Source organism: Oncorhynchus nerka, linkage group LG20 (assembly GCF_034236695.1).
Source record: "Oncorhynchus nerka isolate Pitt River linkage group LG20, Oner_Uvic_2.0, whole genome shotgun sequence".
NCBI lineage: Eukaryota > Metazoa > Chordata > Actinopteri > Salmoniformes > Salmonidae > Oncorhynchus > Oncorhynchus nerka.
This window is the reverse complement of record NC_088415.1, coordinates 83,896,664-83,910,752: the sequence shown is the minus strand read 5'-3', so window position 1 is coordinate 83,910,752 and position 14,089 is coordinate 83,896,664. Positions and strand designations below refer to the sequence as shown.

At 39.6% G+C, this 14,089-nt stretch overlaps 1 protein-coding gene across 1 annotated transcript; it reads right to left on the bottom strand.

The window, feature by feature from the left end:
* Positions 1–2,928: 2,928 nt before the first annotated feature.
* LOC115101825 (nucleolin-like) lies at positions 2,929–7,253 on the bottom strand. The gene is made up of 14 exons (XM_029621300.2): positions 7,126–7,253; positions 6,707–6,767; positions 6,522–6,623; positions 6,274–6,330; positions 6,069–6,152; positions 5,837–5,960; positions 5,595–5,731; positions 5,371–5,497; positions 5,126–5,268; positions 4,783–4,912; positions 4,464–4,600; positions 4,214–4,340; positions 3,897–4,129; positions 2,929–3,260 (listed from the first exon to the last, which is right to left on the bottom strand). The coding sequence occupies exons 1-14, from the start codon at positions 7,240–7,242 to the stop codon at positions 3,229–3,231; spliced, it is 1,611 nt and encodes a 536-aa protein (XP_029477160.2). The 5' UTR covers positions 7,243–7,253; the 3' UTR covers positions 2,929–3,228.
* Positions 7,254–14,089: the final 6,836 nt, after the last annotated feature.

Below are 14,089 nucleotides of genomic sequence, written 5' to 3'. Positions count from 1 at the left end.
TTGTCCATTTTGGCTGGTCTCAGATGATCCCACAGGTGAAGAAGCCGGATGTGGAGGTCCTGGGATGGCATGGTTACATGTGGTCTGCTGCTGTGAGCCAGGTTGAATGTACGGCCAAATTATCTAAAACAACATTGGAGGCGGCTTATGGTCAAGAAATTAACATTAAATTATCTGGCAACAGCTCTATTGGACATCCCTGCAGTCAGCATACCAATTGCATGCTCCCTCAAAACTTGAGATATCTGTCGCATTGTGTTGTGTGACAAAACGGCACATATTAGAGTTGCCTTTTATTGTCCTCAGCACAAGGTGCACCTGTGTAATGATCATGCTGTTTAATCAGCTTATTGATATGCCACACCTGTCAGGTGGATGGATTAACTTGGAAAAGGAGAAATGCTCACTAACAGGGAAGTAAAAATAAATAAGCTTTTTGTGCTATTGGAAATTTCGGGGATCTTTTATTTCAGCTTATGAAACATGGGATCGACACTTTACATGTTGCATTTATATGTATGTATATAAATGTACATATGCTGAGCACTTGTTGGATGCTTTTCCTTCACTCTGCGTTCCAACTCATCCCAAACCATCTCAATTGGGTTGAGGTTGGGTGATTGTGGAGGCCAGGTCATCAGATGCAGCACCATCACTCTCCTTCTTGGTCAAATAGCCCTTACACAGCCTGGAGGTGTGTTTTGGGTCATTGTCCTGTTGAAAAATAAATTCTAGTGTTAATAAGCGCAAACAAGATGGGATGGTGTATCACTGCAGAATGCTGTGAACCATGGTGGTTAAGTGTGCCTTGAATTCTAAATAAATCAGTGTCACCAAGAATGCATCCCCACACCATCACACCTCCTCCTCCATGCTTCACGGTGGGAACCACATATGCGGAGATCATCTGTTAACCTACTCTGCGTCTCACAAAGACACGGTGGTTGGAACCAAAAAATCTCAAATTTGGACTCATCAGACCAAAGGACAGATTTCCACCAGTCTAATGTTCATTGGTTGTGTTTCTTGGCCCAAGCAAGTCTCTTCTTATTGGTGTCCTTTAGTGGTTTCTTTGCAGCAATACAAACATGAAGGCCTGAGTCACACAGTCTCCTCTGAACAGTTGATGTTGAGATGTGTGTGTTACTTGAACTCTGTGAAGCATTTATTTGGGCTGCAATTTCTGAGGCTGATAACTAATGAACTTATCCTCTGCAGCAGAAGTAACTCTGGGTCATCCTTTCCTGTGGCGGTCCTCATGAGAGCCAGTTTCATCATAGCGCTTGATGGTTTTTGCAACTGCACTTGAAGAAACTATTAAAGTTCATGAAATTTTCCAGATTGACTGACCTTCATGTCTTAAAGTAATAATGGACTGTCATTTGTCTTTGCTTATTTGAGCTGTTCTTGCCATTATATGGACTTGGTCTTTTACCAAATAGGGCCATCTTCTGTATACCACCCCTACCTAGTCACAACACGACTGACTGGCTCAAACGCATTAAGGAAAAAAAAACTACAAATTAACTTTAAACAAGGCACACCTGTTAATTGAAATGCATTCCAGGTGACTACCTCATGAAGCTGGTTGAGAGAATGCCAAGAGTGTGCAAAGCTGTCAAGGCAAAGGTTGACTTTGAATAATCTTAAATATAAAATATTTAACACTTTCTTGTTTAATACTTTATTCCATGTGTTAATTTAGTTGTGAACTCCTCACTACTATTCTATATTGTATAATTATGATTTTTTTAAAAACCTTGAATGAGCAGGTGTCTACAAACATTTGACTGGTACTGTATATATGGGTGATTTCGTGGAAAAGTTAACCCGAGCGAGCGAGCCAGTACAAAACAAAAAGTTGTCATTTCCAAATGAAACCATGTTCATAATTGTCCTTAAAAGCCAAATTGGTTTCTCTCTTTTCACTGTCAGTATCCTTTTTCAGCATTATATCCTTAACGGTAACGGATATTTCTGTATCATATCTTAGCTTCAGACGCTTGTACATTCACCAAATGTTGTGTGCTTGCTCCGAGCTAGTCTTCAGACTTTCACTGAAGCAACCGCTGATATCTTGAAAATATGTTCTAGCTAAGCTTCATGGAAAATATGCTAAAATGTGTTTCTCATAAATGGCAGTACTGTTCTTTTGATAGTTGATAAAACACAACTTTCTATCTGCAATTGGTCCGGCAGCGCCTTTTAAAAATGAAAGCCCCCCCAAAATATACTGACTTAATTCAGTGTCCAGAGAAGTGGACTGTCACTCAGTATAGGCAGTCTAATTAGCATGTCAGTTTTGAATACAAATTAAATTCTGGTCTGCATTCATTCTGGTAAAGTAAACTTTTCATACACAGTAAGTGTACAAAACACCCAGAACACCCGAATATTGAGCACCCCCTTTATGTCCTCAGAAACGCCTCAATTTGTCAGGGCATGGACTCTACAAGGTACCGAAAGCATTCCACAGGGATGGTGGCCCATGTTGACTCCAATGCTTCCCACAGATGTCAAGTTGATTGGATGTCCTTTGGGCGGTGGTCGATTCTTGATTCACACAGGAAACTGCAGAGCTTGAAAAAACCCAGCAGTGTTGCAAATCTCGACAAAAAACAGTGCGCCTGGCACCTACTACCATACCCCGTTTTAAATCTGGTCTTGCCCATTCACCCTCTGAATGGCACACAAAACACACTCCATGTCTCAATGCTTAAAAATCCTTCTTTAAACTGTCTCTTCATTTACACTGATTGAAGAATTTAACAAGTGATCATAGACTGACCAGGTGAAATCTGTCATGGAAAGAGCCGGTGTTCCTAAATGATTTGTACACTGTATACATTATTTTTTTAAAGAAAGATTTTGTCTCAAACAAAACACAAGCTCCCCTAAAAAAGACAAAATAGAAAAAAACAGAAAATCTGAAATTTGGGGACCTTTTAATTGCCCAGCCTTCAATAAAGTCTTTACATGAAATTAACAATTAAAAAGGTAAACTAAAGTAAAACAGACAAAAACGGTACAATGTGTCAGACATTTCACCATTATGTATGAACAGCGTGGTAGAAACTTTTCACATATATCGCTAAACAAATTGGTTTGTTTCTGATTATCGTTAGGTGCCCATCACAAACTTGTCAGGAAATGTAGACGTTGAAATAGAGCTGTTGCAGTAGTCCACTGTAAAAAATAAAAAGCGCCTTCCTTTACTTCTTTTATTTTTTAAGTCCTCTTTGCGCCGCCACTACCTCTGCCTGAAAAACAACAATAACAAACGAAAGCATCTTACAACGCTGGTAGAATTGTTGGTAGATACAAGTGGAGTAAAGAGAATACATTGAGTATGAAGTATCAATTGACATGTCCTCATCAGTTTTGCAACTTCAATTCAACCTATAGCAACCCCCCCCAAAAATCTGAACTTATCACAAGGGGCCACAGTTGCGCGCTTGTATCTGCTTACCCACACAAGCAGTAAGAGTTGGCCCTAGCCTTTTGTGGGCCCCAAGCAAAATTCTGCTAATGGAAAATATATTTCAGTGGTTTAAGATGGTACAATGATTCTCTACGCTATACTTGCTAGTTCTGCATCGTGCATTTTAATTTCCTGACATTTTGCCATGGTGCGGAGAGAAATGTTAATAGTCCCCCCCCCCCCCATAAGTTGAGATAGCTGGCCGCTAGACTAAATGTATCATTCTAAAAAAGAATGAGACTGACATAATAGAAAAACATCCGACACACAACCAAATTGGACCCTGTGTATTCTATCACTCTAACTCTCAACAGTAAGTTGAGACCCCAGCGGAGTTCCTCCTGGTGGAAATTGATCTACGGGCCTACAAAAAGGTGGACCGCCAGTTAACCATCCCTGACCTAGATGATCTCACCTCCTCGTCCACCTCTGGAGCCGCTACCTCTGCCCCTGCCTCCAGAACCACCTCTAGCCCCGGGTTTCTCTCCGTAACGCATGTTCGAGCCCGCTCCTTCTCCACGAGATCCTCTTTCACCCTGGGGTTTGGCATAGACCAGGGTCACCTTGCTCCCATCAATCTGTAGGTCTGCCATGGCATCCTTGACAGCCTTACAGACCTCTGGGCTCTCAAAGTCCACAAAGCCAAACCTTAAGAAGTGGCCAACTGTGAGTATTCAAAGGACATCTGAATGTAAAAATGTGATTTGAAGGGGGAAACTTTTCACCACATACCCTCTAGATATGCCAGTCTCCTTGTCTTTGGTGACTCGAGCTTCAATGGCACCTTCAAAGACACTTTTCAAAGTCTCCTCACTCGTCTCTTTGGCAAGATTCCTGACCATCAACGTCTTCGAAGGAACTACAAGAGAGCACACACATTACAGAAGTATGCATGATCACACAGCCAAACAACGTCAAATGAGTCGCCAACCAATTCTCTGCTATGAGACGTTCACTGGGCAAGTCTAATAGTGATATTTACCAGTGTTCCCTTTGTCACCTTCTGGCCTCTTCTGGCTGAACTCTACTCTGATGGCTCTTCCACTAATCTCTTTGTTTAACGATGATTCCAGGGCTTCTTTGGCATCTTCCACACTTTCAAACTGAATGAAGGCATGACTTTTGAAAGAAAAAGGCCTAATTGTCACAATTTAATTATTTCCAGTCAGAACATAAAATGAATCGCATGAATACTTAATCATTTAATTCAACAACAAAAAAAATTGGCAATTTGATGGCGTTCAACATTTTCAATAGAGGTCAACAAAGCAGATGCAGCAACAACCTGCATCTTCACTCACCCTCTTGGTTTACCATTGCTCTGTGGTATCTTGACACTGACTGCTTTGAGAAAGATTTCCTTCAGGGCATCCTCTTTTGCAGCGTAAGCCAGGTTGGTCACCAGTAATTCGTTATTTGGTGTGGCCTCAGCTATGGAACAGAACATTTGAGAACACGTTAACTTCATTCACTTTTCAGAGAACTATGATAAACAAGATGTCTCAACTAATCACTGAATTACAACATACTTTAATCTTGAAGATGCTAACGAGCAACATGACTAGCCATATAGCTAGCTAATCAAGTAGCTTGTGCTTCTACAGTAATTTAATTCCCATTGACCTCATTTCTTTCCATCTTTACCTGGAGCTTTGATTATTTTTTGTTGTAGGCTCTTTTCTCCCAAAAAGTCAATAACGATTACACGGCCTTGGACATCAATCCCCTGCTTCTCCTCCAGCACTTTCTCAGCATTGGCCTCCGTTTCGAACTCTATGTAGGCAATTCTGTCACAACGAAATAGATGCAATAGACGTGTTTAGAACAGAATCCTGGGATAGACATAACTAGCCATTTCACGTAAATATCAAATGGACACTGCATCTCACCCTTTGCTTGGGGTGCCAATGCCTCCAGGAAACCTGATTTCCACAGCCGTGTCAAAGACTTTCCTCAAGTCCTCCTTTGTTGCTGCAAATGGAATATTCTTGACAAACAGGGTCCTGGCATCTTTAGCTGTGAGGAAAAAGACTGTTACTACATGGAAATCAATCAATTCTAGAAATGACTCATAACAGTAGCAAGGATAACTCACTCAAGATGAGACTAGTACCTTTTTTGTCATCTACTGTGGGGTCTTTGACCTTGGCCTTGCCTAGCCTCATCTTTCGGTCCAGGATCTTCTCCCCATTCAGCTCAAGGGCTTTTGTCAAGTTTTCCTCTGTGTCAAAGTCGATATATGCAAATTTCCTACAGAATGCACAAAAACATGGGGAAGAATCTGTACCATGAAGAAATCTACAAACATTTGTAGAGGTTAAGTTTATGCAGTGCATAACAATGCCAAGTACTCACTTTGTAATGTCCACTCGAATATCCTGAAACAACAGACTATGCGATGTGAAGAAGTTTGCCAAGGCATCATTAATTTCCTCCACTGTCTTGGATGTGTTCAAGCTTCCAACAAAAAGACAAAAACCTTCAAAATAAAATAAAAACAAGATGCATGTTAGCACACTGTTAGCACACTGAAACCATCAATCGCTCAAACAGAGGAGGTGATATTTACTGCTGTTCACAATCGTACCATCATTAATGCACTTTGTTTTCTTCGCTGGAGAAGTCTCATCCTCTGTTTCCGCTTTTCTCTTTACTGGGGCAGCAGCAACAGCTGGAGAGAGAAATGCAGACATGTATTAAAACACTATTCCATAGATACCCTGATGAAAAACAAATAATGGGTGACATCTGGCAAATATTGGTTACAATTCCGTTCTGTTCTTTGACCTCACCCTGGACTTGAACCTTTTCCGCATCAGCAGTTGTGTCCATCTGTTCCGCTTCTGAAGCTACACAAACAATATTAATTGACATTGGAAATACCTACTGAATTTAAAAACATATAGTTTCTTTTGTGTTTTGCATTTAAGAAATTTCATATTAACATTATCACCATTCCAATTAGGCTACATGTTGGGACTTGATGTCATACGCAGATATACAGTCTACGCTTCTTACCACCCCTCAAAGCATTTGCTACCTGGGGCATCTTTGACCTTGTTCTCTTCAGGTTCTGTGGAAACGATGACCTGTGGAGTAGTGGCAGCTTCCTCTGTTGATGCTGGAGAATCAGTCTGAACCTCTGCAAGGCATCATGTTATATCAAAGGCTGATTTAATGTCATTATAATTGTATTTATTGCCAAAGTTACACTGGCACACTTACCAGAGTTATTGTCTTCGCTGATCTTTCCGGTTCTCTTTTTAGAGGTCTTTAATTGGGTTGTCTATAAAGCATTTTGGGGGAATGAGCATTTCAGTACATTGCACGTCATGGTGTGGACTTTGGTGATTGATTAATCATCGTCAATCAAACAGAACAGGCCGATACTGAGCATTCGAATTACATTATAACTCATTACGTTGAACACGTTTCAAGTAAAATGTGATACAAAGTTGCTAGTTAAACATTCCATGAACACACAGTTAGGCAGAGTAACATTGGAGTTCAGCAATAGCTACCTAACGTTAACTTAGCTAATTAGCTAGCGTTCAACAATGTCATTTCACGTGTGGTCGTGTGAGACTAACTGCAGTGAGCCAGTTCGCCTTTAATAATAAGTGTATTTTAGATGTCATTCTTACTTTGCCTGACTTTGCCATGTTTTCTGCGTATTCTTTTCTTTCTGCTAACGTTGCTGTACAGCGAACACGACTATTCACATGTGGGGAGCAGCGATTAAATACTTTCTTTCCCGGCATGCAAGTTGACCTAACGCCCGGATATGGTTTGAAATTTTGACGGGGATATTTGGGATCCTTGGAACGTCCTTACGGCAATTAAGGATTGTGCATTTGAATAAGATGTGTAGTGCTAGGGCAAAAAACAAAACGTGCACCCCTTGGGGTCCCCAGGACCGAGTTTGGGAAACACTGGGTTAGGGTAAGTGTAGGGGTTAAGGGTTTTTAGTTAAATAAAATAAAGGGTTTAGGGCATGGACGTCCCAATGATTCCGGATTGCAATTACCAGTCATTTACACACACAGTGGTTATTTAAGGTCTCCCCTAGATAGCACAGCCACAAAGCTATATCTTGACTCAAATAAGCTTTTTGGTCTTAATGTAAGGTTATGCATATCAGGTGACTATTTTTCGGAATACTCAGGTACTTCAATTTATTAGTTTGTTCTTATATGACCAGAAGACTTGTTTTGTTTACAAACTTACGAAGAAGACTGAAAGCTGTGTTTTTTTTTGTGTTTAAAAAAAATGTATAGAGTAACTAAGATACGGTTTTAAAGGGCATACAGGTCTGCTCTGACTTTACACGGGTATTGTTCTATTTAGTTATTAATACTTATTTCCAAGTGAAAAAGGTCTTAGGAACATGTATATGTAAAACATTTTTTATTCCATTTTTTTATGATCAGTTTTCATATGCACTTAAAATAGTAGGTGCCGTTTTATTTAAATTATTATTTCGTATTTTATTTCTCAGAATAGTTCCTGATTACACTAAAGAGGGTTTTTAGTCTCTCTTACTACAAGAACCCTTGGTTTGGTCTTGAACATAATTTTCAGCCGAGTTGAATTTAAAAGCCAGATAACATCTAGCTCAAAGTTGATGGAATAAGCTATTTTCACTTTAAATAGACTTAAATGGTGCAGATCTCGGTTCCTTATCGTTTGTTCACTGCTCCTACGTCTTTGACTCATCCTACTACAGTTTATACTTTTATATAATATTTGTTGTTTTGTCTTTGTCTATAGTTTATCTTACTTCTAGGGGATTACGAAACAATGTGGAGTGCAAGGCCTACTTTTTATTTGCTAAACAATTTCAAACAGATGTATGCTTTTTTCAAGAGTCTCACTCAATTTCGGCTAATGCCAACTTCTGGAGGTCACAGTGGGGCAACGATATTTGGCTCTCCCATGGATCTGAACGCTCCGCTGGTATCACTACAATGAAAAATACATTTGGTGGTAATATTCTACACTCGGAATGTGACCCCTTTGGTCACTTTATTTGTCTTGTGATCAGTTATTACACTCATTACACTCATTACTGTAAACTTCTATGGGTACAACACCAAACATGAGAATGATCAGTTACAATGACATTACGCTCATTACTGTAAACTTCTACGGGCACAACACCAAACATGAGAATGATCAGTTATGACATTACGCTCATTACTGTAAACTTCTACGGGCACAACACCAAACATGAGAATGATGAGTTGCTTTGAATCTATAGAGAAAGATATACTTCATTGGTTTTCTAAATTTCCCAATTCGTTATTATTGATAGGAGGGGACTTTAACGTTCAACTGATAGATGGCCCCCAGGTAGGCCAACCAATCAGAATTTGGGTTTAATACTTTTTATGGAAAAGTTTGATCTTACTGATATATGGAAAGAGAGGTTTCCGGCCTACAGATCATTCACTTGGAGTAACAAAACAGGTCCCAGACAATCCAGAATAGATTTTTGGCTTATATCCAAATGTATTGATAGTGAGTGTGTTACTACAAATTTACATTGATATCAAAATATTTACCCCTGATACTAACCTTGGTAGAGCATCCCACTAGAAGCTAAATAGCTTATTATTAAATAAGGATATAGTTACATTTTAGGTTAAATATCTGCTCTCACACATTTGGGAAAGGGCTTGTGAAGAAAAATCTTATTGAACTGGGAAGAACTGGGAGCTCTTTAAATTTGAGGTGTCTAAATACCTTAGAAAATATTATTAATGTTAAGATATAGACCAGATGCTTTGGAAAAGGATTGTAATCACATTGATCGATATGGGAACTTGGTTAGCATCTTTCAGTAGTATCGTCAGCCAGCTTGATGAAACACAGTCTGGCTTCATGAGGGACAGACATATTTCTAAGAATGTCAGTGTATAAGACAATGTATAAGACATACTAGACTACTCAGACCTAATAACCGAGGATAGTTTCATATTATTTTTAGATTTTTAAAAAGCATTTGACACAATAGAGCATCAGTTCCTCTTCCACTCCCTTGAGAGACTTGGCTTTGGGGATATTCTTCCGTAAGGCTATTAAGACTCTCTATACAAATGGTAACAGCTCTATCAAATTGAAATATGGCACCTCACCTACATTTGAGTTAAAGAGTGGTATTAGGCAAGGTTGTCCTATCTCTCCGTACCTGTTTTTATTCATCACCCAACTTCTTGCAAATTCTTTAAATAATAGTCCTGTACAAGGTATTTCCATAGCTGGTAAAGAAATTATTATAAGCCAGCTGGCTGAAGATACTACACTTTTTCTGAAAGATGCTAACCAAGTTCCCATATCGATCAATGTGATTACAATCCTTTTCCAAAGCGTCTGGTCTATATCTTAACATTAATAAATGTGAACTCATGGCTGTCAAAGATTGTGTGACACCTTCATATTATGGTATTCCAGTAAAAGAAGAACATACATATTTAAGCATAACCATTACAAAGGATCAGAAGTCTAGAGGCTTACTTAATTTTAACCCTCTTATTAAAAAACCCCAGAAGAAGCTAAATCAATGGCTACAGAGGGACTTATCTTTAAAAGGTAGAGTCCTAATAACCAAGGCTGAAGGTATCTCTAGACTAACACATGGCACTCTATCTTTATATCTTGACAGTAAAATAAGCAAGGAGATAGACCAGATGCTTTTCAACTTTCTGTGGAGAAACCGTACTCATTACATTAGGAAAACTGTTATGAGAATGGTGGGATGAATTTTCTGGACTTTACTACCTTAAATAATACTTTTAAGATCAATTGGATAAAACAATTCCTAAGAAGACCCACTTCTATCTGGAATTTTATTCCTCATCATGTCTTCTCTACTTTTGGTGGCCTTAACTTCATGTTGTTTTGCAATTATAATATTGACAAAGTTCCAGTGAAACTTTCTGCTTTTCATCGGCAGGTTTTCTTGTCATGGTCCTTAATTTATAAACACATTTTTTCTCCACACAGATATTATATATGGAATAATCGGGATATATTGTATAAAAATACTTCTTTGTTTTTAGAATATTGGTTCCGAAATAATATCCTATTGGTGAGCCAGTCAGTTAAGAACAAATTCTTATTTACAATGACAGCCAAACCCGGACAACTGTGCGCCGCCCTATGGGGACTCCCAATCACAGCCGGATGTGATACAGCCTGGATTTGAACCAGGGTCTCTTGCACTGAGATGCAGTGCTTTAGACCGCCGTGCCACTTGGGAGCCCACCTGGGATGCCGAGGAGGTCCAAAGAAGACAGTGTTTGAGGCGTCCATGAACATGGAAGACGTTTCCGGCGGCCTAAAGAGAGGAGAGCACATTCAGGTGAAGACATTCCCAAAAACAAAGATTAGTATGATGAATACTTATATCAAACCAAGTAACCACGGTGATCATTTGGCTACTTGTTTACCAAAGAACACTGGCTTTCATACAATGCTGACCAAAAGCTGAATCTTTCAAAGATGATCTAACGCACTAGGCATCTAACCATCCTTCCAGTCTAAGAAATTGGTCAAGGTGACTACTAACAAGTTAAGCAAAGCTGTAGCATACTAATAGAAACATTTCCATCTTCTTTGCAGGGATCAAGAGAATCAACCCTAAAAAGTATCATGAGGCTTTCATTGCAGCACCTGTGTGTGTGTGTACACAAACCGAGAGATACATGTTTGTTTGGACTGTGTGTGTCTACACAAACATGTATCTCTCTGTTTGTGTGTGTGTACACATTTATTATTTTTTTTATAAGCTGGGCGGTTCCAGCCCTGAATGCTGATTGGCTGACAGCCGTGTTATATCAGACCGTATGACAAAACGTTTATTTTTACTGCTCTAATTACGTTGGTAACTAGTTTATAATTGTAATAAGGCACCTAGGGGGTTTGTGGTATATGGCCAATGCAGTGTGTGTGTGTATACCTCAAGAAAGCAAGCGAACTGGATTCAAAGTGAGCTTAATGGCAACTAGAGAGCTGGTTGTATAGAATGTATTGGCAGTAATTTTTGTCAACTTTTTACATTTTCCTCTTTCTTTCATTCCTCTTCCAGGTTGGTGGAGGAGTTCATGTTGCTAGCCAACGTGCTCTTCTACAGACAATTCACCTTGTTGCAACGCTGATGTCATCGTCCACAGGCTGGCAGACTCTCTGGGTGGGTGGCGAGAGGAGAGGACACTGGGCTGTGTGTGTGTTTACCCCATAGAGAACAATGACTTTGTTGTAGAACGAGGGCAAGGAGGCAGTGTCTCTGCTGTTTTGTAGCACACAGAGAAGATTGGGTCTGTGGTGAAATAGTAATGTGTTGAAACACCAGAGAAGATTGGGTCTGTGGTGGAATAGTAATGTGTTAAAAGACCAGAGAAGATTGGGTCTGTGGTGGAATAGTAATGTGTTGAAACACCAGAGAAGATTGGGTCTGTGCTGAAATAGTAATGTGTTAAAAGACCAGAGAAGATTGGGTCTGTGGTGAAATAGTCATGTGTTAAAAGACCAGAGAAGATTGGGTCTGTGGTGGAATAGTAATGTGTTAAAAGACAAAGCTTCCCTTAGATTCCAAAACACCCTGAATCTCAGATGAGGCTTTGTTTCTCCCGGTGTTCTCTCTGAGAGATTGATTGGCTTTGATGGTGTTGTGCTGCCCTCTCTGTAAGAAAAAAAGTAGTTCAAGTTGACGCGTGTGTGTGTGCCCGCGCGTCTTGTCTTTACAATACATTATCTGCCTCTTTGTGACATTGGTGTGTAGGCTGTGGTCCTCTTCTGTAGTGGAGGTGCAGAAGCAGGCGTCCCGCTGTAACGATGACGTGACTGCCTCCGATAGAGTCCAGGAGCTCACCTCTGAGCTGTTCTACATCAGGGTACCAACAAGACGCTGCTTAATGTTCCCACTAGAGCATGGGTACGCAACTCTTACCCTACAAGGTCCGGAGCCTGCTTATTCTGTTTTACCTGCTAAGGAATTTCATCCACCTGGTGTCCCAGTTCTAAATCACATTTTATTTTTCACATACATGTCTTTAGCAGCTGTTATTGTGGGTGTAGCGAAATGCTTGTGTTTCTAGCTCCAACAGTGCAGTAATATCTAACAATTTCACAACAATATACACCAATCTAAAGTAAAGGAATGGAATTAAGAATATATAAATATTTGGGCAAGCAGTGTCAGAGCGGCAGAGACTAAGATACAGTAGAATAGGATAGAATACAGTACATACATATGAGGTGAGTAATGTCAGAGCAGCATAGACTAAGATACAGTAGAATAGGATAGAATACAGTACATACATATGAGGTGAGTAATGTCAGAGCGGCAGAGACTAAGATACAGTAGAATAGGATAGAATACAGTACATACATATGAGATGAGTAATGCACAATATGTAAACATTAAAGTGACTAGTGTTCCATTAGAAAAGTGGCCAGTGATTCCAAGTCTATGTACAGTGGGGCAAAAAAGTATTTAGTCAGCCACCAATTGTGCAAGTTCTCCCACTTAAAAAGATGAGAGAGGCCTGTAATTTTCATCATAGGTACACTTCAACTATGACAGACAAAATGAGAAAAAAATCCAGAAAATCACATTGTAGGATTTTTAATTAATTAATTTGCAAATTATGGTGGAAAATAAGTATTTGGTCAATAACAAAAGTTTATTTAGTCTTCACAAGGTTTTCACACACTGTTGCTGGTATTTTGGCCCATTCCTCCATTACCCCACTGTATAAATATATATTTAATTTGGCCTCTACTTCTATAGCCTATAGAAACACATTGAATAACATATTCATAAATGGCAAAAAAGACTAGGTTTTGAGTAAGAAAGGTTTTGAAGTGTCTGTCCTATATTTGCAAGATTTATAAGAAATCTCAGGATACCCCTTATTTATGTTGGCACAAAACGACCTCCATACTTCCATTGGTTTGTACTGGTTACATTCAGACAAGTCCCGTGACACTTGTGGGGGTCGTAGAGCAAAATGAATAGTCCCCCCTTTCTATAGAGTGGTCATAATAGTTTTGTAGGCCAAACCGTTCAAATGCTGCAGACATTTTTGTGAGAAGATTTTCCGGAATGTCTCATGGTCTGCAAAAACACAGCTGTAGCTCGGCCACATTCCACAGCAGATGTGATTGGCCGACATAGGTGGATGCGGTGGATAGAGCTGCAGCCCATGCAAAAAACCCCGGATATCTCTATCTTAAACTGACAGATTTTGATGGGGAGTTTTATTATGTTACTTAAGGAAAGACTCTCAAGAACATGATGGTGTCCTCCGTTTTTCTCTACGACCCCCACAAGTACCTTCACCTCTGAAGGTAAGCAGTACTGTTTTTTTTAAAGGTATGGAAGTCAAATCAAATCCAAATCAAATGTTATTAGTCACATGCGCCGAATACAACAGGTGTAGTAGACCTTACACTGAAATGCTTACTTACAAGCCCCTAACCAACAATGGAGTTGAAAAAATAACTAAAATAAGAATAAGAAATAAAAATAACAAGTAACTAAAGAGCAGCAGTAAAATAACAATAGCGAGACTATATACAGGGGGGGAGGGGTACCAGTACAGA